The sequence below is a fragment of the Colletotrichum siamense genome, assembly GCF_013390195.1.
Source record: "Colletotrichum siamense strain Cg363 chromosome Unknown KSG_Cg363_contig05, whole genome shotgun sequence".
Lineage (NCBI taxonomy): Eukaryota > Fungi > Ascomycota > Sordariomycetes > Glomerellales > Glomerellaceae > Colletotrichum > Colletotrichum siamense.
This window is the reverse complement of record NW_023501018.1, coordinates 3042335-3068971: the sequence shown is the minus strand read 5'-3', so window position 1 is coordinate 3068971 and position 26637 is coordinate 3042335. Positions and strand designations below refer to the sequence as shown.

General features: G+C 51.1%; 11 protein-coding genes across 11 annotated transcripts; 6 read left to right on the top strand and 5 right to left on the bottom strand.

The window, feature by feature from the left end:
* Nucleotides 1–402: 402 nt before the first annotated feature.
* On the top strand, nt 403–2014 carry CGCS363_v008394 (putative transporter; the record flags this gene model as incomplete). Its single annotated transcript, XM_036640243.1, has 3 exons — nt 403–1049; nt 1103–1707; nt 1773–2014. 3 exons carry the CDS (start codon nt 403–405, stop codon nt 2012–2014), a joined length of 1494 nt encoding a protein of 497 aa, XP_036494712.1.
* A 268-nt stretch (nt 2015–2282) lies between these two features.
* On the bottom strand, nt 2283–3974 carry CGCS363_v008393 (uncharacterized protein; the record flags this gene model as incomplete). The annotated part of the gene is made up of 1 exon (XM_036640242.1): nt 2283–3974. One exon carries the CDS (start codon nt 3972–3974, stop codon nt 2283–2285), a length of 1692 nt encoding a protein of 563 aa, XP_036494674.1.
* Nucleotides 3975–6382: 2408 nt separating this feature from the next.
* On the top strand, nt 6383–8251 carry prlL-20 (MFS transporter prlL; the record flags this gene model as incomplete). Its single annotated transcript, XM_036640241.1, has 6 exons — nt 6383–6628; nt 6695–6968; nt 7030–7212; nt 7271–7494; nt 7557–7934; nt 7994–8251. The coding sequence occupies 6 exons, from the start codon at nt 6383–6385 to the stop codon at nt 8249–8251; spliced, it is 1563 nt and encodes a 520-aa protein (XP_036494708.1).
* A 242-nt stretch (nt 8252–8493) lies between these two features.
* Nucleotides 8494–10074, bottom strand: CGCS363_v008391 (Choline transport protein; the record flags this gene model as incomplete). Its single annotated transcript, XM_036640240.1, has 1 exon — nt 8494–10074. One exon carries the CDS (start codon nt 10072–10074, stop codon nt 8494–8496), a length of 1581 nt encoding a protein of 526 aa, XP_036494709.1.
* Nucleotides 10075–11775: 1701 nt separating this feature from the next.
* On the bottom strand, nt 11776–12546 carry CGCS363_v008390 (uncharacterized protein; the record flags this gene model as incomplete). The annotated part of the gene is made up of 3 exons (XM_036640239.1): nt 11776–12078; nt 12176–12314; nt 12416–12546. The coding sequence occupies 3 exons, from the start codon at nt 12544–12546 to the stop codon at nt 11776–11778; spliced, it is 573 nt and encodes a 190-aa protein (XP_036494675.1).
* A 955-nt stretch (nt 12547–13501) lies between these two features.
* On the top strand, nt 13502–15380 carry ATR2-9 (Cytochrome P450 monooxygenase ATR2; the record flags this gene model as incomplete). The annotated part of the gene is made up of 7 exons (XM_036640238.1): nt 13502–13741; nt 13804–13840; nt 13894–13976; nt 14029–14113; nt 14166–14234; nt 14295–14897; nt 14965–15380. 7 exons carry the CDS (start codon nt 13502–13504, stop codon nt 15378–15380), a joined length of 1533 nt encoding a protein of 510 aa, XP_036495110.1.
* A 499-nt stretch (nt 15381–15879) lies between these two features.
* gaaC-4 (L-threo-3-deoxy-hexylosonate aldolase) lies at nt 15880–17193 on the top strand (the record flags this gene model as incomplete). The annotated part of the gene is made up of 7 exons (XM_036640237.1): nt 15880–15946; nt 15998–16027; nt 16076–16137; nt 16199–16458; nt 16517–16808; nt 16866–16976; nt 17044–17193. 7 exons carry the CDS (start codon nt 15880–15882, stop codon nt 17191–17193), a joined length of 972 nt encoding a protein of 323 aa, XP_036495111.1.
* Nucleotides 17194–17698: 505 nt separating this feature from the next.
* CGCS363_v008387 (uncharacterized protein) lies at nt 17699–19727 on the top strand (the record flags this gene model as incomplete). The annotated part of the gene is made up of 4 exons (XM_036640236.1): nt 17699–17826; nt 17877–18283; nt 19265–19590; nt 19644–19727. The coding sequence occupies 4 exons, from the start codon at nt 17699–17701 to the stop codon at nt 19725–19727; spliced, it is 945 nt and encodes a 314-aa protein (XP_036494567.1).
* Nucleotides 19728–19955: 228 nt separating this feature from the next.
* Nucleotides 19956–21220, bottom strand: JLP1-5 (Alpha-ketoglutarate-dependent sulfonate dioxygenase; the record flags this gene model as incomplete). The annotated part of the gene is made up of 4 exons (XM_036640235.1): nt 19956–20465; nt 20521–20877; nt 20928–21088; nt 21145–21220. 4 exons carry the CDS (start codon nt 21218–21220, stop codon nt 19956–19958), a joined length of 1104 nt encoding a protein of 367 aa, XP_036494964.1.
* A 686-nt stretch (nt 21221–21906) lies between these two features.
* On the top strand, nt 21907–23617 carry CGCS363_v008385 (putative transporter; the record flags this gene model as incomplete). Its single annotated transcript, XM_036640234.1, has 5 exons — nt 21907–22137; nt 22191–22363; nt 22424–22506; nt 22601–23210; nt 23263–23617. The coding sequence occupies 5 exons, from the start codon at nt 21907–21909 to the stop codon at nt 23615–23617; spliced, it is 1452 nt and encodes a 483-aa protein (XP_036494565.1).
* A 93-nt stretch (nt 23618–23710) lies between these two features.
* dap4 (Dipeptidyl aminopeptidase 4) lies at nt 23711–26149 on the bottom strand (the record flags this gene model as incomplete). Its single annotated transcript, XM_036640233.1, has 1 exon — nt 23711–26149. One exon carries the CDS (start codon nt 26147–26149, stop codon nt 23711–23713), a length of 2439 nt encoding a protein of 812 aa, XP_036494566.1.
* Nucleotides 26150–26637: the final 488 nt, after the last annotated feature.

Below are 26637 nucleotides of genomic sequence, written 5' to 3'. Positions count from 1 at the left end.
TGCTGTGTAACCGTTGTGCAAGCACATTGCACCGATAAGTCGGGCGTGGACGCTAAGTGATAGCCTATTGTTCCTCCTGTATGGCGATTGAAGCTGGCACATTGTCTTCAAGGTTGGTCCTGCAGCTTGGTATCCCTCGAGTAGGTGGCTTACCCCGCCCGAGCGGCTGATGAGACTTGGGTCGTATCGCCAGTACAGCCATACCTCCATTATCCGATTCTGTGCGGTGTGTTCCATTCCAACCGAGACACACATCTGGTGGTGTAGCGGCAAAGCGGGTATTGCACTCGACCTCGCTTTTGATAAGCCCATCATGTACGAAGCATTGAAAAGCGGCTTCGATGACCACCATGCTATGACTCCCTCACGCAACGTACGAGTATCATTTCATGTCCAACCATAATGTCGGAATCCAACATGAAGACCGACGCAGACATCGTCTCAATCACGACCCCCTCAGGCACGCATGTCGACCCAGAGGCAGCTCACAACTATGTCATCGACCCTGCCGCTGAAGCAAAGCTCCTCCGTCGTGTGGACCTTCGCGTCCTGCCAATGATATTTGTCTTGTATTTCTTCACCTTCCTCGATCGAACGAACCTTGGCAATGCAAAGGTTGCAGGAATGGAAGCGGACCTTGGATTGGGCACATACGGTTTCAACATTGGCGCCTGTTTGTACTACGGCATCTACTTCTTTGCCGACATTCCCGCCTCACTAAGCGTCAAAAGATTCGGAAACATAGTGTTGCCTCTGAGCTGTATCGCCTTCGGTGTCGTGACTCTCGCAACTGCATTCATTCACAATGAAGCGAGCTTTTTCGCGATCCGACTTCTTCTCGGAATTACAGAAGCCTTTCAATTCCCGGGGCTGTCATATGTTGTGTCACGATACTATCGGCGCAATGAGGTGACCACCCGAGTATCATTCTTCATGCTTGGAGCCGCTGGACTAGCGTCGGCTTTTGGTGGTCTCTTGGCATCCGGGTTGTTGTCTCTGGGACGAATCGGCTCATCCTACTCATGGAGGAATATATTCCTGGTCGAAGGGTTTGTCCAACGAACTCACTTGTGTTGCGCCCTTGCTGACCCTATGGCTCCAGTATCATTACCATAGGTGTCGGCTTCTTATCGCTGTACCTCTTTCCAGCCGACCCGTCAAAGACGCGCATCTTCAACGAAGACGAGCGTGCTCTGGCGATGGCACGCATCTTCCACGACCAGCCCGCTATCCGGGAACACAAAGAGCGCATCAGCTGGAAGCTCATCAAGCGTGGCATCCTGAACGTCAATGTCCTCGTGTGTACATGGATGTATACCTGCAACCAGGTCACTGTTCAAGGTCTCTCAATTTTCACTGTCACAATCTTGAGACTCAACTACCCTGACCGTTCTACCGTTGGTATTCAATTACTGTCAGTCCCGCCACCTTTGGTAGGTATGGTCTTCGCGCTCTGCCTGGCATACATCACGATGAAGACGCGAAAGCACGGCTATGCAATTGTTGGATGCGCGACATTGAATGTCATTGGGTACTCCATTTGGCTGGCTTCGAAGAATGTGCAGGCTCGCTACGCTGCCATTTTCATCAACACGGCGGGGGGATACGGGTTTGGAGTCTTGGTGATCAGCTGGTCGTTGTCCAACGCCGCTCCAGACACAGTGCGCAACGTCGCAAATGCAGCGGTTTCTGGAATATCAAACATTGGTGAGTGTCTCGGCCTGGAATGCTGCTACTTTCTGTCACCTAAGCTAACGATGCTTGCCTTACAGGTTCCATCGCGGCTACATGGAGCTACATTAACACGGATGCCAAGACGGGATACCGAACCGGCAACAGTCTTAATACGGCTACTGCGGCATCAGTGATTGTTGCATCTCTGAGCCTGGTAGCCTACCAGACATGGGAGAACAAAAGGCGCGAACGAGGCGACCGCGACTATCGACTGCGGTTGCCAGAGGACGAGGTTGCTATCCTGGGACATCTTCATCCCAACTTTAGGTATATCCATTAGAATGCAGTCATGCTTTTGTGAATGAAAATGCACGATGTAATTCGACTAAATACTCTGTAACGCTATGTCCATTCTTACCAGATGTCTTGAGTGAATGCAGATCCTTTTATGTTCAAACCCCTGAACCTCTTATTCATGTTTCAATCTCTGCTTTCTCACTTGCCGCCTTCGATATCTGACATGCCTGTTGCAACCAATGTTATAACCTGGCATGGATCATGGTGTCACTGAGTTTCCGCTGGGATGGCGGGCTCAGTAGCCGTATTTGTCAATCAACCGTCTTCTGTCTGCAGAAGCACGACGATTTGATTGGCACGTCTGCCACAGCCAGAGCCAAGTTCAACTGAGGCTTCAAAATCATGGCCTCATCTTTTCGACCCAGCTTCATAAGACACTCATAGAAGCCATGGAGTGCCCACACGTTGTTCGGGTGTCTCTGCGCACGCGGCAATGTCTCATCGATCCCAAGGTCAGCGCTGTAGACAGAGGCTGCCTCCTCAACGCGGCCTTGCTCCAGAAGCAAAGCCCCGAGCGCGTGGCGTGCTGGCTGCATCCAGCCCCAAGGCTCGTCGTACGGTAGAGCGTCATCCCTCGCCACGGAGTTCCGCAGGTGCGCGAAGGCGGCATCATAGTCTCCCTTGCGGTACGCTAGCTCGCCGTCGAGCATTGCCTCCGCGATGGCCAGGGTCTCCTGGCAAGTGTTGTTGAAAACCGTCCGCGAGATCGGAACAAGCTTCAGAGCTTCTAGGAACAACAGACGCTCCTGCTCGGCTTCCCCAACCCGTCCCGTCGCAGCAAGGGCAACTCCTTTGGCGTAGTGAGTCATAGCAACTGTCGTGCAGTAGAGTCTAGGGTCGTTTGGAAGCTTGAGGCGAAGGATGTCATCCCATTTTCCAAAACGAATGAGTGCGTGCATCCGCATACCCAGGAAGCCTTCAAGCCAGTCGGCCATTGGTGGTGATCTAACTCGCAAAAGGTCCTCGGAAATCGTCGACTCAAGCTCTTCGATCGTCTGCAGCGCGACCCTCGATTGCCCGCAAAGCATAGCGGCGTACAGCCTAAAGTGGTAATCGTGAGATCGATAGAGCGTATAGAAATTGAGTGGGCCTTCTTTTGCGAGGTATTTGGAGTCGGCGTGAATAGCGTCCGAGTTTGAGGCGATAGCGCGCCGATATTGCCCGCAGAGAATGTCCAAGTGAGTGGGCATATGCTCCAAGTGTCCCGCGTCCGGGACGAGACCACGCAGGTTATCTGCAATTGTGAGCGCTGCTTCCGGGGTGGGTGACATCTCCATCAAGTGAATATACAGATGGAGAAGGCCGGGATGTCGGAGGGAACCCTCAAGCTTGAAGGTACGATCCATCACGTCTTTGATCTCGAGAGTTCTGGCTCCAGGAGTGGGCTTTCCTGTCTTGTAGTCCCATAGCTTCCAAGGGGTGACATTCATCGTGGCATCCACCCAAAGGGCAACCACGTCCAGATCGTGGGGGAAAGCTTTGAGCACTCCATCCATCGCAAGGGCGTAGTCCTCGTTCCACTTCGAGCAGTCCTCTAAGGGCTTTTCTTGAGGGTATCGGCAGATCAGCGCATCGATGAGAGCGACTTCGACAGGCGATGCATTAGCAGAATGAGCCTTGGCCTGCATGATGGTATGATGAGCCCGCTTCGTCGTGATAGCCAGGTCCTCGCCGTCAAACACCTTCCATGGCTTGTTGTAGTTGGGGCCGAGGACGAAGGCGAGTCCCCAATACGCCATCGCGCAAAAGGGGTCATAGTTGATAGCCCGTTCGAAACATCGTGCAGATTCGTCGTGGTTGAATGCGTACGCCCACGTTAGGCCGCGACTGGCCCAGAGCTGGGCATCTTTGCTGCTACTGCTGACAACTCGACCGAAGGATCCAAGGTTGTAATAACCGTCGGTGAGAGAAATGACTGCTGAAGAAGTGCCCTTGCCTCTCATTTTGGAGATGTCTGGCGCTAACACGGATGAGAGTGATCTTCCAGTGTGGTGGTGTTGGGCGATCCGGGGTGAGTGTTGGGGGGAAGGGATGACAGGGCGAGAGTCAATTGGCCGAGACGCCCGCAAGTCAATGATGTATTTTAGGCCAATTTAGTCGACATTGTACATCCGGACTATCGTTTGGCCGCTGTGCTCCCCCTCATTCTACTAGTTCCACATGGCTGAACCTAAATGGATTTGCCCCGGAAACATCGCTGAAACCTAGGGAAGTCAAAGCATGGATTTGTTGAGCGTTCTCGTCCGAACTACTGTGTTGATGCGTTGTCAAATGGACGACGTGGCACGAGCGGCAATCACGAGGCCGTTGATACACGTCACCTGGCTTCGTGCCGAGCCATTGTGCTTCCTTGCATGGCGTTCTTCGCTCATTCCAGAATAATAACGGACTGCCTACCGTCGGTGCTTTCCTCCGATGGGACCGGGGTAGTCGGGGACACGGTGGAGCCCGATTGCGGACTTCTGGGCCGACCCGAAGCGGAGGGTGGAGCACGAACGGTCCAATTTCCTCGGAGGTTCTCTGAAAGCACTGAAATCCCATGCTCACACCCTGCATATGCTATGTCGAGGTCTAAATGCCTCGATTTTCCCCTAGTCTTCCAATTGAATCAAAGTAAAACATTCAAACGTGGCATACACATCTAAATTTGCAGCAACCTCAGCGAATTCTGGTGAACCGACAGTGGCCCAGATCAACAAGACGTGAAGTACATCTCATGAATGGTATGTTTGAATAGCTGGAGGCTTTGAATGGGTCAATTAGAAGTTCACGGAATATATCCAAGTGCTATCTGATGATGATCCTCCTCCTGCGTTGGAAATGTGTCAGCAAGTAGTTTCTAGCAGACCCCGTACAAATTTCGCTGAATGTGACAGTTTACAATGCGTCTTCAACAACCTGACTGGAAGATTTACTTGATGTTCGTATTTAATCATTCTAGTATGTTTACGACAGGGAGACAATGATGCTGATCATTTTGGAGCCCATGGATTGAAGTTGCGCAATGCAGCTGTAATAGCTAAGTGAGATGATCTATCGTGGACTCTGAAGCATAGGTTCTCATGAACAGTTATTCCTCCAATGGAACCAATCCCATTTGCACCGCGATAACCAATATTCTGTGACAGGTGAAGCCTTTCAGGACGTTTCGCGCTGGTCAATCGCACCAGACATGCATTTCCAAGCAATGCAAGCATGGGTGAATGCAGTCTTCATCCTCATTGAAGCAGGTCGTTCCATCCCTTATATATTTTGGGCACTTGTTAGAAGGGGTCAGGAGTTGAATCCACACTTTCTGTTCGTTGTGGCTGGCCTTTTATGGCTGCCGGGCGAAAGCCGATGCACCGGCTGTAAGCCGAGACCTGGTGTAAGGACGAAACACCGACGGATCGACATAATCTTTGAACATGTGCTGCTATTCTCCACGTCAATAGCCACAAAAATCACGGTCATTGGCTGTTTAGAAGAACAGACCCTTGTGGAGCTAGTTTCTGATAAGTGGCGCGATGTGCTTTTGGCTCCATTACGGGTCGTCGTGATGGAGTCTCGTTTGTAACTTTCGCAGGGCAGCCTGCAGCAAATATCCGGCCCCCAAGCTTGAGAGTCTCCACGTCCCCAGACTCAGCAGAGGCTTTTGATCAATCGGGTAGAACAGCCGTGTCTCCCCCGCGAAAGTGATGAAGGTATTGATTAAGCTCCGCCATCTTGGAGCAATCTAGGCTCTAGCTTCACGCGGGGAACCTCGGCTATAGGTCATTGACTATTCGCCATATATCGCTGTTTCTTGATACCCGTGGACCTGCAAGTCTTGAATTTTGTGCCATATCGTGGCTTCTTACGTAGGAAGACAGTAGGACTACATAGAGGCTTTGCCTTGTCGAAATTTGGTACAGCGTGATGCTATCCTTGACATGAAAACGGTCCGTTTGTAAGAGTGTTTAGAAACAGATGAAACCTTGATGCCAATTATGGCTATCACTGTAACATTTACCGCTGGTTGGTTCCACATCCAAGCTCGAACCTCTTGCGGCATTATCCCGAGTACTACGAAAGCCTCCCATGCCTCGTCTCCAATGTGGTGCTTGCCACCCAGATTTATCCCATTGGATGGCATTTTGACATTCGTCTTAAGAGCTCTTGGCGAATCTGGGCTCATCCATATATAAAAAGCTTAGTTGTACTTGGCAAGAACCACTTCGAGCCTCAAGCCCTCGAGCCTCACTCTTCGCCGACAATTCAGCAGCTGGCCTGACATTAAGTGCGAACTTTGTCTTGCGTGGTGAAATTCTCTACACCCTTTCACGAGCACGAGAAGAGTTCTTGGCAAATTAACCTTTTAATCTTCTTCAACATGGCAGCAAACGGTAAACAGGACATCAAGTCCCCCGTGCCCGGCGAAACGTCGGCGCTCACTGGAGATGATGGAGATGCCGCTTCCATCCAGCTCAAGGAGACCCAAGAACCAAACCGCATGGCAGAGGCTCAGGCCATGAGCGAAGAGGAAATAGCCGAAGTTGAGAAGAAGCTGAAACGGAAGCTTGACTTTCGTCTTCTCACTGTCGTATGGATCATCTTCATCTTGAACTATCTCGATAGAGTATGTTGAGACTTCCGTAGTGACGCCTATCGGCCACAGCGACCGCTAACAGCTTCTCTTCCACAGAAAAACATTGCCGCAGCCAAAGTCGCTGGTATCAAGGATAGTCTGAGACTTGATGACACTCAGTACGAGACGGCGGTTTCGATCTTATTCGTCGGCTATATCCTTATGCAAATCCCCTCGAACATCTACCTTACCCAGATTCGACCATCTCTATTCATTCCCGCTTGTGTCGTTGTGTGGGGCGGCATGTCCGCAGCTACCGGTGCCGTCACCAATCTTTCAGGACTTTATGCCATTCGTTTCTTCTTGGGAATCGTGGAGGCAGCCTTTCTTCGTGAGTGGTCCTAATCCGGTGTTAGTGGCCTCAGTAATCTCGGAACTGACTCTCTCCACAGCTGGTGCGCTATTCCTGATCTCATCATGGTATAAGAGAGATGAAATGGGCTTCCGCGGAGCTATCTTGTTCTCTGGCAGTCAACTGGGAAGTGCCTTCTCTGGTCTGATTGGCGCGGGAATTCAACATTCTCTCGACGGCGCCAAAGGTCTCGAATCATGGCGATGGCTGTTCATCATTGAGGGTAAGTAGCATATATTTTGCCTACCAATTTGTCAAATTAAAATTGCTAATTGATTCAGGGTGCATCACCATCTTCGTTGGTGTCTTCGCCATCTGGCTGCTCCCGGATTGGCCGTCAACCACATCCTGGCTGACTCCCAAGGAGCGCGCTGTTGCTGAGTGGCGTCTAGTCAAAGACGCTGGACAGGTTGATGAAGACGATGAGCCATGGTCGTACGGCTTCAAGCTTGCCCTGATGGATTGGAGAGTTTACCTCTTCACCTTCCTTTTCATCTGCATCCAGGTAAAATCATACCCCTTTGAAGTCCTGAATCATGAGTTCAAAGTATTGACCGGGTATCTTAGGTCTGCTCTGCGGTTGGAAACTTCTTCCCCGATATCGTCGACACTCTTGGGTATGGTCGCGTCAAAACTCTTCTTCTGACTGCGCCGCCCTACCTCGTCTCTCTCTGCGTCTCCATCGCCAACAACTACTCGGCCGACCGAACTCACAATGCAAGCTTTCACATCATTTGGCCGATGTGCATCGCTATCATGGGATACATCATCGCTGCCACAACTTTGAGCACGGCTCCCAGATACTTTTCCATGTTTTGCATGACCATTGGCGCATACGGTACAAACGCAGTGTTGCTGGCTTGGGTACAGAAGACCATGATCAGACCTCGCATCAAGCGTGCCTCTGCCGTAGCCATTGTCAATGCTCTTGCGAACACCAGTCAAGTAAGCTTAGAACACCAGTTTCAGCGGCCCAAATAGTATGCTAACGTGGTTTCTTTCAGGTCTGGACCTCTTATCTTTACCCAGACTCCGACGCGCCTCATCACGTACTGGCCATGAGTGTTAACGCTAGCGGCGCTTTCCTCGCTATATGCACGGCCCTTGTCTTGCGGTTCATTCTCCTTCGATACAACAAGCAGCTCGCAAGTGGCCAGAAGACAGTCGCCCAGGTCATGAAGGGGGAGGCAGTTAAGGCCATTGCAGGTGTGACATCGGAGGAGAATGAGAGAAGAAAGGAGGCGTTCCGATTCGATGCGTAAGTCTCGTCAGGGTTGGAGGTAGCACTTGGGTCATCGAGCGGGAAAAGAGATCCACATGAAGGCGGTGGGAAGTCCGATGTATCAAGACACAGGATTGTGACGTTATCTTCAGCATCTGCTTCGTTTCACAGCAAAGGCAGCAACGTTTATCCTGAAGGTTATATGTCCAAAGTTTTGCCTTAGCTTCTTGATTACTGCCCTACAAGCTACGAAATGACCTCTACATTCTCCTCAAATGTGCCTCAAGAAGCAGTACCCGCTTGTGCTTCTGTGATGACACCACCAGTCGTTGTTGGGCCTTGGTAGCCCTTCCTGGCACCCACAAGCCACCATAGGCCAACAAAGATCGTGAGACCACCCCAAATCAAACAGGCGTAGTTCATAGTTTGAGCATTGGTCGGAAGAGTGGAAGGGAAACTATAGATGACGAACCATACCAGCATATAAGTGCAGGCAACACCGTTGATGAAGAAGCCGACCCATCCGCGCATATGGAAGGGCCCGTAAGCCACTCGCTTTCTTCCTGCTAGGAGATTGGGAAGAATAGCTGCGAGGTAGGAGCTGCTTGAGAGAAGAATGAAGCTGCCGACGAAGGCGTTGAAAGCAGTGGTGCTGCCGACATAGATGGCACCAAGAACAGTGACCAGCAATGCCGAAGAGACCGTAGACCACATTGGCATTCCCAGCCGAGGGCTAACGTGGCCCATAAGGTCAGCCCGTGGACTCGCACCGTCACGGGCAAGTGCCCAGAGTGTACGGCCACAAGTGATGTAGAGTCCCATCAAGGTAAGACCAATGCAGATGAGGACAAGAGCGAGCAAGCCGGTAGCGCCGGCAGCAGATCCAGTCGCTTGCCGGTAGATTTCTGCGATAGGGTAAGGGGAGCTGAACAGTGCATCGTAGTCGTTGATTGCATACATGATGGCAACCAAATAACAGAGGCCAGTGGTGAAGCCGATACTCATCTGCAAGCCGAGGGCGATGGGGACGTTGCGCTGGGGGTTCGGGATCTCTTCCGCCAAATGGGTAGTAGCGTCAACGGCGCCGACACTGAAGGCGCCGTTGAGCATGCCGGCCAGAAACACGAAACCGTCCGGATATCCGATGTCGGCGGTCCACTCGGTCCAGACAAAGGAGGAGGATGCGTGCGGCGGGCGCCCGTCCCGGCCGGGCATGACCGCTACGGTCACAATCGTGATGAAGAAGCCAGCAATGATTGCAAAAACGCCGAAGTCGTTGATCCGAGGCAGAGCGCTGTTGGCGAGGCAGACCACAGCACACGCAAGCCACGTAGCGATTATGTAAACGATGAAGACGTGCCATGGCTTCGCCTCAAATCCGTCATGGTTGAGCGCGTACATTTGTACGACCGTGTTGCCGAAGATGGACGCCATACTCGCGGCGCCGAGAATCCAAGCGAGATAGTTCCACCAACCGGCGAAGAAACCGACCACGCGTCCCCATCTCGGGCCAGGCGTGACGGAAGCCCAGTGATAGACACCGGCGGACGAAGGAATAGCGCTCGAGAGCTCGGCGATACTGGCGGCGACCGTCCAGTAGCAGACGGAAACGGCAATGAACTCGTAAAGGACACCGGGCGGGCCGCCATTGAAGATTGCGACGAGGATGGAGCCCCCGATGGCGGGCCAGACGTTGCCGACGACGAGACCGACTCCGGCGAGTGAAAGAAGGCTGAAGTTCCGCTCGAGCTCCTGGACGTGTCCGGACGCGTTGATCGGCACATCCTGCTGGTCGACCGATCGCGAAGTGATTGCCTTGTCGATGGCGGCGTCGTCGCCTTGCGATTTCTTCTGGCGATCCATTGTCGGCTCTTGCTGGGAATCAGCTGTACGCCAAGAACTTGGTGATTCTGAAGGGGAGTTGCGGGAGAAATTGGCAGAAGCAACAACAGAAGGACCTGCGTCGTTAGACATTCGGAACTGATGCACCGCACCGGCCCGGTGCTGTCTCAGCTCAAGATAATGGCAACTTCGGATATAGTCTCTACGTAACGGATCATATCGGTAACCAGGCTTCTATGTTTGCCATATGTCGCCGTCGGCGCTGTTAGCTCAGGGAAAGTGAGGTGCCCGGCGGCGGCCAGCATGCCAATGGTGCGATGGTGCGACTATTTCGCGGGGGAGAGCTCCTTATTGATACCGGTATCGCCACTAGCTGGCCGAAACCCCTGAAGATACCGGCCCGGGGAAGGATAATTGGCCATTGCGTTGACGGGATGCTGCTCTCTTGGGCTCAGTAAGCGCATATCCCTCGATAAGGGTCAGCAGGTTGCATCAAGATGTCTACATATGGTTAGAATCTTGGCCAAGCTTTTCGGGGGCCAAGCCGGCATTCGTTGTTGTTGCTGATAATGTTACGTACAAGAATATGCGAATCTCGTCCCCCGCAAACTCGATGGAGACGGGTTTAGCGGGATGATAGATTTCCCATCAATCTGCGCTGGTTCGGCCCACTGATTGCATGGATAGAGAGAAAATCTTACGCGAGAGTTTGACCAAAATTTGCGGGGGAATTCTAACTCCACGTAGGCGCACGTTACGCTTAGTCACATGCAGTATGGGGTAAATCAGTGAGGAAACACCGGATGATCGCTACATTGAACCCCTCTTCAAGTGAATAAACGATGGAAATACTCTATCGGGACAAGTCCAGAGGCATGTTTGCTATTAAAATGAGCGAAGATGGGTTTACATACGGCGGAACAGAGTGTAGAGGGGAAAGACGAGTTGCGCACTCTAGGCTAATGATGATTTCTACGCACCAAAGAGAAAACTTCTCGGAGGAACTCGAAAGGAGTTGTTCAACTTTTTGAAGAACACTTCGTCTATTATAGAAGAATCGAGTCGAGAAAAGTCTCTTTTGGAAGCTTGCGTACGTTTGGAAGTTCGGACATTCGGACAAACGGGTGTCCGCTTCATCACAACCACCCAAGCCCACACCGCTTCACGCGTCTACCTATCATTGACTGAGGCGAGTCATCGTTCTCTGTTTACTGAAGGCTGTGCCAAGAGTTTTATCTTGGCAATCAGAATAGTTTTGTCCTCCCAGTCTCAGACAGCTACACGTGTACGTCAGCCACCTGAAGAGTTGCATCTAGAGCTTCTGGGCATCCGGGCCCCGCAAGCACCGAGCTCCGAAAACACATCGATCTTCTCCGTATCGTAGTCGGCCGGTGGGAGGCGGACACTCGGCGCCCTGGCACCTGCAAAGTCCCGAAACTCTAGATTAGATCGACTCTTCGACCGGGGAAGAAACACGGCCGGATATTAATGACAACGGCGTTGAGTGGGTAACAGACTTCCCGTGGCAGCGTCGATCACTTGAAGTTACATCCCGCAGACTCTAGTCATGAACCTGTCCAAACTTTGATGGACAAGAGGGCTCAAAATGAACGTCACATTATCCACGACACTTGTGGCTGAGTTGACCCAGCAAACATGGAGAGTCTTTCATTCTGGCCCCTTTGGCAGCCCGTTCTAGCCATCGTTGGGTCCTATTTGTAGCTATGTGGAGGGCATGTTGTTGCTTTTCGCGCGCTTCATTTCTCCATCCATGTACCCCTTAAAAAATGCCGAATCGATGTATTCACGGATGAAAGTCAATTTTGGCAGCCCGGCTCGCTCCTGGTGCTTTTCCTGCTTGTGGAATTCAGTAAACTCGTCGACAGCAGCATCGTTGACGTCAACGAAGTCCATGAAGAAGACGAGATCGTTGACATATGGTTGATCATGGTAAGACCAGCCATTCGCTTTGGCCTGCAATATCACACGAGGGCCAGCGGCGTAGACCCAGTCAAAGATTTCTATCTGCTACCTGGTCAGCACCAACAACAAGAAGACTATCTCCCGCCTCTGGCAGAGGATGCTAGGATGAGGCTCCATAGGAGACGCAGAAAGGACACACATTGGCCTCTTTGATCAGGCCACGCATCAGTCCGATAAAAGCAACATGTTCGTCAGCGCTATTGATGCTGTCTTCCTTTCCCGGTGGAGTCATGCTTGAAGGTGCTAGTTCTACAACTGCTTGTTTGCTCATGCAGTCTCTGTTCCCATCAGAATTAAGCAACGAGCGATGGGTAGTTGCGCGAGTCGACCGAAGAAATCTTGGTGGGAAATTTCGGACAAAGAAATGAGAAGAACTCACCGCACCCGCTCCAGTGAAGTCTGAGTCAGCTCTGTAACTGCCTTGTTGATCGCATCAACGTAATTGAACGCTGAGCGGACGTAGATGTTGTCTCGGTCCGCCTTGGTTGATTCTGAAACACGAGGAGCCATTTTGCCTAAAGGTTCGGTGATGATGCTAGAATTCGAACTTGGAGACCAAGTTGCGGAATTAAGGGAAATGCCGAGAAGCTGGGCGGCAGGCCGTGGGGTGATATTGGTGACGTATTGTCTCCATTGCGCTTCGCCCCCAAACTGGATATTCAACGAATAGGCAACAGGGCGTACAATGTATGCGGCACTTTAGTACTGCTAGATCCACAAATACCACTGTTCCAATCGCAGTATGATGGATCACATTCTGCTCGTGCCTCCCCTGAACAGTAAGCGTACAGGTCACTAGGAACTTGCGCATACCCGTCGCGAGCCAGAAACAGCGAGTGCGCGGCGAGAGCTGTTAGTGGCCTGTAGGGCATTGACCAGCGAATAGCAGCGGTGGTATCTCAATTCCGATCATGTTCACTCAGCGGATCATTTGAAGGATGAAGAGCTTAGCCATGTTTATGTCCACAGCTCGGAGCAGGGCCCACTAGTTGACCCAAGACCTACATCCTCCCACCGGCTCCCCTAAGTCCAGAAACACAACAAGCTGAGACACCGACTACTCAGTCTACCTAGTCGCCAATGATCTTGTCTGGTAGTGGCTATGGCCACCCGTGCATGATATGGCAGGTGGCTTGGCCTGGAGGACTCGGTACTTGCCCAGAGTCCGGCCGAGCTGGTCGTCATCGTCCGCTCCAAGATCCAGTTCTCCGAATAGTCGTCCAAACTGTTGATTTTTGGCAATGTGTTCATGCGTCTTGGAAAGTTATATATGCAATCACACCTTGGTGAACATTGTTTTTTTAGGATTTGTAGTTCATCAGAAAAGTCACCAAAGCTCAGGCAACCTAAGGCCAGACGAACCCTATACTTCTTTTGACATTTATCGACCAACCTTTAAATTTCCTGCGCCTATAGTGCGAACAGTTCGGATTGCTCATCTTTCAACCTGTATTTCAGCAGCGCCATGGAATCTCTACTTCCTACAACGATTCACTTCGACACGTCACTCCTCACTTGGGACCATCTTATTTCGACAATCACTTGGCTCATCGTCGCATCATGTCTTCTTGGAATTCTGACGCAGCTCACTACGAGGAGATTGAAAGTTCCGATACCTTTGGCAGAGGAAATGTCTGACCCGATTGCAAGAAGGCGCGCATACGCTCCTTTATCAAAACAGCTCCTTGACAAGTTTTACGAGCGGGTAAGATGAGACGGGCCTAGACGAAAGGTTAGTGACAGACTCAGATGCTGACAATCAATCAGTTCAAAAACAAGCCCTACGGGTTGGAAACCATGGATGGTAGGATTTCCAGTGTGAACAATTGTCCGACAACTCTGAGTTGACTTTAATAGGAACCAAAATCGTGCTTCCGCTTCAGTATCTTGATGAATTGAAAAGCCATCCAGCACTGAGCTTCAAGGCTTCAATTGACAATGTGAGTAACCCCTTGTCTCAAAGCAGGTGACATAGACTTACTGGCTTCTCAGGACGCGCTCTTGCCTTACACTAGTGTCGGAGGAGTCGAGGCTTGGGGTGCCCACCAGATCCTGACCAAAATGAACCCTACCCTTGGTAAATATTCTTCGTGACTTTCATGTTGAGACTGAGCTGACCAAATCTACAGGAGCCTACGTTCCTGTCTTCCATGGCTTGATTCAAGAACACCTTCCGAAACTTGTTGGTCTACACGCAGGTATGCCTTATTAAACCGCCTTACCTTACTAGGTAGGAAACTGACTCACATGACAAGTAGAATGGACTCCCGTAAACCTCAGCGAAGCCCTGCTTGAGATGGTAGCAATCATGTCAGCGAGAATTATGCACAGCGAAGAAGCTGCTCGTAATCCGACTTGGCTCAAGCTCTCGACATCATTCGTCCATACCGCCATAGAATACGGATCAGCCTTGAAGTCCTGGCCGCCTGTTCTCCGACCCGTTGTCGCCTACTTCCTGCCTCAGCGTCTGGAGAAGGAGCAGCAGCTGGCAGGAGGTCGCGAGATCATTGCCAAATCCCTGGCCAGGAAGAAGGCGCTAGGAGGTGCGCCTTTGGAGAACCCACCCACGATGCTAGATCACCTTACTAGCGGGGCACACGCCTCCAAAGCCGATGATCTCGAGCTTCAACTCATTCTTCAGATGACACTAGCTGTTGCCAGTATTCACACCACGTCATCGACCATCACTCAGGTGCTGTACGACCTGGCTGTTCAGCCAGACCGGGCAGAGGAGCTTCGAATGGAAGTGGTGGAGGTACTTGAGAAGTCAGGCGGTGTTTTCACAAAACAATCCCTGGCCGAGATGAAGAAGCTTGACAGCTGGATGAAGGAGAGTCTTCGCATGAGCGCACCAGACATGAGTAAGTCTTCTGGCTCCAATTTCGCTTACATCCAGTCATTATGTTCAAACATACTGACCGAGTTCAGCCACATTTCAAAGAATGGCAACGAAGCCCTTGACTCTGAAAGACGGCACCTACATTCCTGCTGGGACAAAGATGGAGCTCCCGACCAGCGCCATCAACTACGACCCTGCGATCTATCCTAACCCCGAGAAGTTCGATGGAATGCGTTCATATCGCGAACGTCAGGAGGAAGGTTCGGAACACAAGCACTCTTTCGTCAGTGTCACTCGCACTGAGCTGGGCTGGGGTTTTGGAAGACACGCATGCCCTGGACGGTTCTTGTCCGACGTTGAGATCAAGCTGATGTTTGCGGAATTCCTCCTCAACTACGAGATCAAGAACCCGGAGGGCGAACCACGATTCAAGAACATTGAGTTTGCGACAAACGTCCTCCCAGACCCAACGAAAGAGGTACTGATCCGGGTGCGCCGGTGTTAGGCGATCAACTTCGAGGACTAGAGATTGACTTGACATCTCTCTTCTCTTCCATGATGATTTTATTGGCGAACCATTCAGCCTGTCACTAAAGTTTCTTCTAGAATTGGCATTCTACTTGTGCATTAGCTTTCATCTCGTCATGGATCCCTTAATAGAATAGTTCATTGTTAGATTCGTTTTATTTCAACTACATTCTAGAGTACGTCAATGATAGACTAGGAACAAAGCGGTGTTCTTCGTTGATATGCGACGAGTAGCACTACTACCTGTAGCACCACTGCCTGCGGTGCGTTTGATACGAAGGGCTACTGGATGATATCTTATCGTTGGCCGCACTTTTGGCTTATGTGGGGCCGGTCTGCCGCGCCGGCCGACGCCGGCTCATGTTCCCGAGAAACGGCACTCTTCTCATAATTTGTACCTAGATATTAGGATTGCTTTACTGAAGCCAAGACATATTGGTACACAGCTTCACTTATTTTGTCCAATTTTCGCAAAGATGAGGTCGCTTCCGAGGGGTATCTACACGCCACTCCCTTGCTTTTTCAAGCAGAACGAGGATCTAGGTTCGCTTCCCCCAGAGCGGACATGTTGTAGTGGAACTCACGCGTAGACAGATCTAGAAAGCTTTGTGAACCACCTCAAATGTATCTTGACTAATGCAGTTGCTAGCCCAAATAGCTGACAGAAAGCAGTCATAGCACAGGCGGGCACAATACCAGTCATCTCGGGCAGTGCAGGCGAGGCGGTGCATCTGGTTGGTCCCCGAGAGCGTTCAACTGAAACTTGTCTCTGAACTGACCTGACTATTTCTCAAGGATCGTGAAGAGAGAATCGAATTGATCAGGACTGCAAGAGAAACCCTTGATCGCATCGGTTGCTCTGATGTTCCCATCGTTGCCGGCGTTGGGGGCGCTAGTACCCGGGAATCGATTAAGCTAGCTCGCGATGCCGCTGAAGCGGGCGCCGACTATGGCATGGTGATCCCGCCAGGATACTATGCCGGAGCTTTAATCGCCAATCGGGACTCTATCAAGAGCTTCTTCATTGACATCGCAGAAGCATCGGAATTACCAATGTGAGACACTGCTGATTTGCTTTGGGATAGAAAAGCGCTGACATGTTTTCGCTCACAGCATTATTTACAACTTTCCAGCTGTCTCGGGCGGGGTCGACATGGATAGCGACCTCGTTGTAGACATCATCAAAGGGTCACCAAACATATGCGGCATCAAGCTTACCTGTGCAAACGTGGGGAAACTCACGCGCATTTTGGCAGAGGCGAATAACCCGGATTTCAAAGCAAAATACCCCAGGCGAACGAAAGACCTGGAGTTCACTGCCATAGACGGCTTCATCGACTTCCTTCTGCCCTCAGTAGCGGTGGGCGCTGGGGGCGCTATCAGCGGATTGCCCAATTTTGCTCCTGTGAGTCGACCGAATGACGAGATATTTTAACAACGAAACATCTCTCACATTTCACAGAAAGCATGCGTTAAGCTGTGGGATCTTTGCCAATCGCACGATACGGCGAAGGAAGCACTGGAGTTGCAGCAGCTGATCTCGCTGGCCGACCGTGTGCAGCTCAAGATAGGGGTGAGTCCGAGTCACTGGCGGCCTCAAGCAGCACCTCAAACTCAGCAAGATACTGACAGTTTCTCAGATACATGGAATGAAGAAACTACTGAACAGGCAATTTGGCTACAGTCCTGTGTCACGGCGTCCATTGCCCTCAATGTCCGATGACCTTGCCGACAGCATGTTTGCAGACCCCTACTTGCAGAAGCTGCTGCAATTGGAGGCGACGCTGTAGCAGAAGCCCAAGCGCCTATCTTTCTCCGTCATTTGCACTAACAGGAGTGGAACACCAGGCTTCATGATCCCGGCAGGGGGCTTGACGCATCAATTCTTGGGGTGCTTCTGGCGAATGAGGGGCAAGTCATTTAGGCGTTGTTTTGTCGCTAAGAAAAAGGAGCGGCCGTGACTGGCCGAGCCTACGTAGATAAGCTTATCAAGATGGAATCCTTCCTATCGAATTCCCACGGACTTTATCATTGTTATCGTTCCTCAGAGACCAAACTATGACTGCTGCTTGAATTCCTATCCGGAATGCCCGTTCGGCCTTCAATGCTCGGTTTCCGGGCTCTTTCGTTCGAAGTGTTGGCCGCTCCTCTGATCTTCGGCATCTAGCTTGACCCGAAAGGATGGAACAACCCCAACCATCAACCCCTGCGCGTCCGCCGCCAGTTGGCCGCTTCTACAAGTCACGAAAGTCACGACCATGTGACTGCTGCCGGAAGAGAAAGGTTGTCTGCGACATGCCGAAAGGCCCACCATGTCATCGGTGCTCCACTCGTAGCTTATCGTGTACGTTTGTTCAAGGCCCGGGAGAAAGGAAAAGGAAGAGAGCGTCTTCGCCTGTTGAGGCGGCGGTATCGCCTTCAAAGTAAGCTTCAAAGTTGGACTCACAAACTAATTGACTAAACTGATGGACAGCTTCTGGGAACATGCCCACCAGGACTTTCCCATCCCGGACTTCTTCAACCTGACAGAGAATGATCTCCTGGGCGGCGATATTGAACAACTTCACGATCCCCTATTTCTTGCGGGTAATCGTGTGGCCTCAGCTGGAACCGAGACGCCTTCTCAGACCTCCTCACGCGATAATGACTCTTCTCAAGCCTCCCCGCAGTCAAATCATGGCCTCTCTCAGGCACGGGAATCACAAAAAGGGACATCAGATCACCCCGTTACATTGACCGAGAACCGACCTTTACACCGATCCCTTGAAGCAATACCCGGGGCTTTCAGCTTCTTCATAGGCCCCACCGGAGCAGCCGATATTCACCTCCTCAACCGCGAGCAATATGATGACCACGATGTTGCTCGGCCCAGATTGAGCGGTCTGCAATATAGACGCTTGAAACAGGATGCCTTACAGAATAGTCCTGTCATATTTGGCATCACAGACCAGGAACTCTTAGCGAATGCCGAGCCCAAGGTCGAAAGTTCCGTCATTGATGGTGCTTGGGCAGAACTTTGGAGCATTGTTGATCCCCAGACAGCATGGCGCCTGATACAGCTCTATGCCCGCTTCGTGGATCCATGCTTTCCCATCGTTGCCATTCAGCAACTTCCATCAGGTCCTGAGCAGCTCAGCAACATGTCTTTGGGACTGCTAGCGGCTTTATGCGCATCATCACTGCCATTCATCATGCATGATGAAAGCCTCTACGGCCTACTTCTGCATCCACCTTCAAGTCAACGGTTGTACCGTCTGTGTTGGCTGGATATCTCTCAGCAGTTTCATGCCCCTTCTCTAGCAACATTGCAGGCCTGCCTCTTATTTCAGCAGAGACTCCCCACCAATCCCTATCTCTCGGACACCGCTTTCTCTTGGTCACTTATCTCGAGTGCAGTCGCAGTAGCACAAACCATTGGACTACATCAAGACCCTTCTTGTTGGGAGTCTGTGCCACCTTGGGAACGAAGGCTTCGAAAGCGATTGTGGTGGGCTACGTGGACGATGGAGAAGTGGGTTTCACTGACAAGAGGAATGCCTAGCCATATCCACCAAGACGATTTTGACATCCCAGACCTTAGGCCGGAAGATGTGGACGACACCATGTCTTCATCAGCACACACCAAAACACACCTTTGCGAACTAGTGCAGATGACGTCCATCATGTCAGATATCCAACGGACGTATTATACAACTCGCGGTATCGGGAGAACAGCGCATGATCTGCCACTTTCTTTAGACCTGGCTCGTTCTTCTCGTGCAAGGTTGAAGGAATGGCGTGATAGTCTTTCCTCAGGATATCGAACACTCATAGGAAAATCTCAGCTACCGGCAGCTCATGATGCCGGAACACCAACTCAAGACGGCGAAGATGAGATGTACGGTATCGGTGCAGTTTATTTGTGCTATATCATTACCCATATGACACTGTTCCGCGCTCTACTTAGGCCTCTTGATCGTTGGCCTGCTATTGCGCTGCAATCTCCCAATGAGGCCGAGGGACTGTTTAATGCCGCAAAGGCAGTCATCAAAGGCTCTATTCTTTGTGTCAAAGAGTTTGTAGAGATGCTGGAAAACATGACCGGATCTCAGTGGAATGGGTTCTGGCACAGCTGGAGTCGGCAAAACTTTGCCATCGGCGGGTCATTCATGGTGCACTTATTGCACATCACATCGGCATCTAACGCGGTTCGTTTCTGCGTTGGCGATGATGGAGAGCTTGGGTTTGATGATGAGGACAGAGAACTTCGAGCATGGATTACGAGGTGGAGAAGCGCGACTCGGGCATCTGCAACAGGCGCAGCCGGCGCAAAGGGTCTGGCTAATTTGGGGCTCTTGAGGGTTGAGACAATGCTTGGAAGATTACTGGCTTCTGAGGCGAATACTCTGTCTTAGCAAGTTTATCTAATGAATAGTAGCGAGGAAGCATGATTGACGCTGAAATTGATGCTTAAGTAAAGTCTGTTGCTGTGAAATTTCAAAAGCTGACAAGAATAACTGAAATACGTGTACATGCGAAAGACTTTCCATCTCTTTGAGTCTTTGCGGCATGTTTAACACAGATTGAGCAGCATTCTTCCCTCGTCCTTTTGACACTCTCCATCATCTTCCTCAATCTTACTGGGGATCGGTACATTGGCAAGAGGTGTAAGTCGGAAAGCATGTCGGCGGGCCCCGGCTTGGTAATCCAGTGTCTGAGAGTGTTGGGTGACGCGCTGATCCCAGATGACAACAGTGCCTGGCTCATACCGGACGCGACAGCAGAAGTCATGACCACGGTTGATGTGGTCAAACAGAAATTTCAGAAGGTAGTCCGACTCCTCATCATCCCAGCCAACGATGCGCTGAGTGTAAGACGAGTTGACAAACAGGTTTTTCTGTCCGGTCACGGGGTGAACGGTCACAACCGGGTGGACTGACTTGGTGATGGGCCGACGGAGTACAGCAGCATCACCATTGTCGCGGATCTCGCGTTCAATGGGCTTCGCAGTTGTATGGATAGCCTGCAGACCTTCAAGACGCTTGCGAAAAGATGGAGAGAGTCGGTTGAAAGCTTGAACGGTCTGTCGCGAAATGTCAACGTCTTGGTTTCAAGAGTCATTGGTTATTGGGTCTTACGCTGGAAATGATGGTGTCGCCACCGGCACCTGGGGGAGATTCGAGCATGCAGAAGAAGGTGGCTCCTGGAGGCTGACTTTCGGGAGACTGGTCGACGTGGAACTGGACAGGACTCTTGCGAGACCACGACTTGCGAATACGCAGGTCCTCCTTGCTGTCGTAGACAATGACAAACTCCTCAGGTCCGTTCTTGGGGTGCGGCATCCACCCATGCTTGTGGAGTGGACCAAAGTATGATGCGATCTCTTTCTGCCTCTCAAAGCCCAAGTTGGTGAAGTCTTGGTCTCGAAAGACAAGGCATCCCCTTTGGGCGCACAGGAGAGCGAGCTCATCTAAGCCAGCGTTGGACAGCTCAGACTAAATTCTGGTAAGTCAATGTCTAAGAGGTTGAAGACAACTACACGCACAATTTGGACATTTCGCAGCTCGGTGCCGCAATGGGGAGATAGTTCGATGGACTCGACACCTTCGCTGATCAGGTTGGGCATCTTCGGGTCGGCGCGGTGACCGGGGTCATCATGCTCAAAAGCCCCGACAGGCTCAACCTGCTCGAGAGGGTCATAGTGCGCTGACAGAGAATGTTAGCGTATTCTGTCGATAACCTTCGAGATGCAAATATCTTACGAAGATAGTCAGGATAGAGCGGACCACCCTTCCTGTTGACTTGCACCTCCACAGTAGGCTCTTCTTTGGCAATCATGATGAAGGTGAGAGATAGTTGATATCACTCCGATGACAGTTGATTTTTCGGATGCATAGCTCAGGCTTCGGGCCGCTGAATTCGTCTTTTTATTCTAGCCTGAATTTGACTACATATGGTCTGACGCTCAACAGCTCTAGGGAACAATGCCCCATCATTTCTCCACGGTTCCACCAAGAACCTTGCGCGTGATCTTTACATAGCGTGCGGCGGGTGTTGGCCGAGATGGAGTTGGCCGCGCGATCACCGCGGCCAACGATAAGATAGGCAGCTCTGGCTTATCGCGGCCAACCTCATTCCCCAGAGTAGCAGAGACTCTGATCAGAAGCCAAGACTCGATTAATTCGGTTGACTTGCCGATTTCTGGTGCTTTTCTGGCTTATGCGCCCGTGTGAGACCCCACAAAGGCGAGGCAGTATCATAACTATCATTCGCCATTCATGTTATCAGGCCGGCGCTGGGTTCGACCAGTTGTGGCTTGATAGTAAGGTCTGATACCGCACTCGGTGTACTGTACTGTTGAACCTTTGAGATTCAGTGAATGATCTACAGCGCATAAAACACAACCACAACCTCTCTGTTAGGGTGGAAAGTTTGCAACAGTTCCGCTCTGGGAATCTCGCCTGGAATATCCTATCAAAACGTTCTGGATTTCTATCACCTGACGTTCAACGAATAAGCCAGTTATGGGCAATCCCAAAGATGAAAGCACCTCTGAAAATGAGGTCCCTTCTAGTCTTAATGATCAGACTCCCGCAGCCAAGCCAGCGGTAAAGGCTCTGGAGAATGGCCAGGGCAAAGATGTCGACATCGCTGCCCAGATTCTTGCCGACTATGGCGAAGAGTTCGACAGAAGCTGGACTCCTGAAGAAGAGAAGCGCTTGATTCGGAAGGTTGACTGGATGATTGTTCCGATCGTAAGTTGCCCATATCTGTTATCACTTAGCTTCACCCTACTGACCGAGGAAAGCTTTTTGTCTGCGCAACGCTTTCTGGCCTTGACAAGACCGCAATCTCGGCCGCCGCCATCTATGGTATCCGCCAAGATCTCAATCTGACAGGCGAGCAGTACTCATGGGTCGGCTCGGCACCATTCTTTGGGGGCCTTCTCTTCATGGGCCCGTCCGCATACTTTATTCAGAGGTACTACTAGGTCATACACAAAGCTAAGAGCGTATATACTGACATGCTATGTCCTGCTAGGCTATCGGCTGTCGTCTACTTCTCGTTCGCCGTTCTATGCTGGGGCGTTCTTGCCTGTTCCATGGCCGCATGCCACAGCTTCGGTGCCCTCTTTGCGTGCCGTTTTTTTTTTAGGCGGGTTTGAGGCTTTGCTGATCCCTGCTGTCACTCTGATCACATCCATGTGGTATCGTCCAGAAGAGCAGCCCCGTCGGAATAGCATCATTCTCAACGTTGTGGCTCCCATCATCAACGGCTTTGTTGCATGGGTGATCGGCTACTACAACGGATCCTATGCGAAGTGGAAGATAGTCTTTCTTCTCGTCGGCTGCGTTACCATTGCGTGGTCTGCCGTCATTTTCTTCTTTCTCCCCAGCAACCCGCTTGAGGCGAAGAGACTGAGCCCGCGAGAGAGGTACATCATCATCCAGCGAAAGGCGTCTGACAACACAGGCATCGAAAACAAGGTTTTCAAACCTGCACAGGTTAAAGAGGCTTTTGCGGATGTCAAAACTTGGCTGATTTGGTTCGCCATTATTGCGCTTCAAGTTCCCAACGGCGGGTTAACTACGTTCAACACTCTTATCATCTCTGGACTGGGCTTCAACCCTCTTCAGACCTCCCTACTAGCTATGCCTCCGGGTGCGATGAGTACAATTTCCGGTATAGTCCTGTCTTATATCGCGTCAACAACCCGCAAATATCGCACTCCGATCGTAGCAGGCTCAATCCTACTTCCTCTCTTTGGAGCCCTGTTATGCTATAACCTCCCTCGCGACAACCTCGCCGGTCAGCTCATTGGTCTTTAGTAAGTTCAGTGCCCTCAAGGATACTTGGTACATGATGCTAATCTCCTTCAGCATCCTGTACACATATTGGGCGCCCTACGTCACATTGGTCTCTGTGTACCAGGCAAACATCGCCGGACATACAAAGAAAGTCACACTGTATGCTTGGTTTTATGTGGCTTGGGCAGCTGGCAACATTGTGGGACCTCAGACCTTTCGCCAAGAGCAAGCACCAGCCTATACCGGTGGCACTATTGCAATGATTGTGTGCTACGTGGTGGCCATGATTTGTGTCCTTGCATATGGTGCTCTTTGTGCCATGAGTAATCGTCGCAGAGATGCGGAGGCAAATGAACAAGTCGTTGCCTCGCAGGATTGGCTAGATTTGACTGATAAAGAGTACAAGGGCTTTAAGTACACGACTTGAGGAAGTTGAAAGAATACAGATTGACTAGACTATAGCCACGTAGACAAAATAAATTCTCATTAGCACTTGAGATGCAGGTATTTCTGATTGAGTTTACCCAAGAAGATGTTGCCGGAGGAAGCGTTCCTGTCGCCTCAGGGCAAATTTCGCTCGCCCACCACAATGTTCACCGCCAGGGATGAACACAAACTCGTAGTCTTTGTCCGCCTCATTCAGAGCTTTAATCAGCTGGAAGGTCGAAGCGGGATCAACATTATCATCGAGCTCGCCCACGATCAGCATCAAAGCACCCTGCAGCTTCTCCGCATGAACCACATTTGACGAGTCTTCGTAAGACGTATCAACAGGAAAACCCATCCACTGCTCGTTCCACCATATCTTGTCCATACGGTTATCGTGACATCCAGAATCAGCGATTGCAACTTTGTAAAAGTCGCTGTGATGAATGAGCGCGGCGACGGCGCTTTGCCCTCCTGCTGAACCTCCTATGATGGCAACCTTCGAAGTGTTCATCCACGGGCGCGTCTCCGCTGCAGCCTTGATCCATTCGATACGATCAGCGAATCCGGCATCTTTGAGATTCTTGTAACAAACGTCATGGAACTTCTTCGATCGCCAATTCGTTCCCATACCATCTAGGAGAACCACCACATACCCTTGGTCTGCCCATTGCCGTTGCTTGGCTAGAACCGAGAAAGCCTTGGGCGTATGAAAGTCATGAGGTCCGGCGTAGATATCTTCAAGGATTGGGTACTTCTTTGCCGCGTCGAAATTAGAAGGACGGATGATGATTCCATATATCGCGGTCTCACCATCCCGTCCTGGAGCCGTGAATCTTTCTGGGACTGCCCAACCATCCGCAAGTAGCTTTTGAGTGTCCTCGACTTTCCCCTCAAGGGAAAGGAGCTCTTCTCCAGTTTGCAAAGTTCTGAGGACAGATTGCGGGGTGCAGTCCACGCGCGACCAGGTGTCGACGAAGAATTTGTTGTTCGGAGAGAACATCCACTCATGAGTGCCGTCACCTTCAGTGAGCACCTGAAAGCCAGTTCCGTCAAGACGAATGCAAGCTAAGTGAGCATGGTACGGATCTTGATTCGCGATCATCCCATATCCTTTTAACCACACTTGACGGCTCGTTTCATCAATTTGAACGACAGAGCGAACGTTCCAGTTCCCCTTCGTGACTTGGTTCTTCTGCTTTCCATCTTTCAAGTCGAACAGGTACAAATGATTGTAGCCGTCGCGCTCACTCATCCAGAGCATCTCATCCGTCCCCGCAATTAATCGATGGTAGGACTTGCTCGAGTAGTCGATGAAGGTATCGCTCTCCTCCTCAATCAAGCGTCTGACCTCTCCCGTAGTGCGTATGCCTAACAGGCGAATATTCTGGTGGCCGCGTTCGTTGAAAATGAAGCGGTACTCTGTGCCGTCATCGTTCCAGCCAATATTCTCGATGCTATATGGATTTTGGAATAGATCATCGCTGGTTTTGATTTCTTCCTTGGACTTCAAACTGAACAATCGAGGTCGGTCGACTCTGACGCGATCGCCCGGCTTCAAGTACTGGACAGTCCGCACCTTCGGCTCAAGTTGATCTGATGGAGTTGACTCCCGAAGACGGAGCACATGTTCTTCTTCCGGGGTATACTGCCAGACGACAGCAAAGTCCCCAGTGGGCGATTGAATGATTCTTGCCTTGTCGAACGGGTTTTCCTCGGTGCCATTGGAGGACATCTGCGACTCCTTCCCGGAAGCATCGCGAAACCACACATTGTGGTCTCGAACAAAGACTTGACTTTTTTTTTGAGGTTCTTCTTTCTCATCTAGAGTTGCCGATCCACTTGTTTTCGTTCCATCGTCCTCATTCGTGTCTTTTGGCTCATCGTTCTTGAACTTCATCTCTTCCATAGTGCTCTCTTCGATGACGACAACATCTTCAGGTTCCTCAGGCGCAACGTAGATCGCCTTCAATTCTTTCGTCTCATCATTGACCAATTCCCAAACATGACCCGAGAATGTCTGCTGCTCATGAGTCTGCCCTTGTCCAATTCTGTGATAGAGTTTGGGCTTGCCGTTGAAGTCGATCCAGTACGATGACAAAGGCCCTTCTGTGTGGTTGACAAAGTTGACGGTCACAATCTGTTTCGTAGACCTTGAAGGACGCTCCTTGGCAAGGAATTGGGTCCGGGGTTGATCCAAGGTGCCCTCCAGTTCTTCAAGTTTGCCATCGCTGCCAAAGGCCCATCTCTTCCCCTCGAAGAAGAAATGGATCGATGATCCGTCAGGTTTGACATCAATCCAAGTGAATGGTAATGAGCTATGGTCTATGTCTTGACCTCGGGGAGATACTTTCTGCTTCAAAACAGCTGCAAGTTTCTCATGGTTAAAAGCTGGTCGGCGTGTTTTGTTAATGCAATTCACGAGGACGAACTCGAATTTCCCCGAAGACAGATACCGGCGATACCAAAAGGAGCTCTCATTAGAAAGCCAGTGCGGCGAGATAGTGACTTTCTTGATGCATTCTTGCTCCATCGTGCAGAAATATCACCTCAAGGTGAGGATGATGCGTCAAGCTGTGCCTTTGCTTGGTGGAGTGCTTGTGCCGCAAAACCCCGCGTGTGAAGCCTGGCGAAAAGATGAACGTTCTGAAGTTGATGAGAAATGTGAGGCAGGTGAGATTAGGCAACAATGAAATGGAGCTAAAATGATTCGCGCAGTTGCAGAACCGACCCAAGCCGCCCGGGCTAGTAATACTGACCCCGCGGAAGCGCAGGCCAAATGCGCCAATGGAAGAGGTAGACGATAAGTCCGAAGGTCCGAAGTTATGGTAGCAAAGAATGAGACGGGCTTATTTTCGAACCTTCACGCAGTCAGAAGAGTCCAAACTGGTCTTGATAGTGATAAGTCGTGCTTAGAGAATCTCCAGCCACCGCCGTAACGAGTCAGCCGGGCCGGAAGCCGAGTGGAGACCGGACGATTGTGCGGAAAGCTTGATAGGGACACTGGGCCACGGCCCCGCA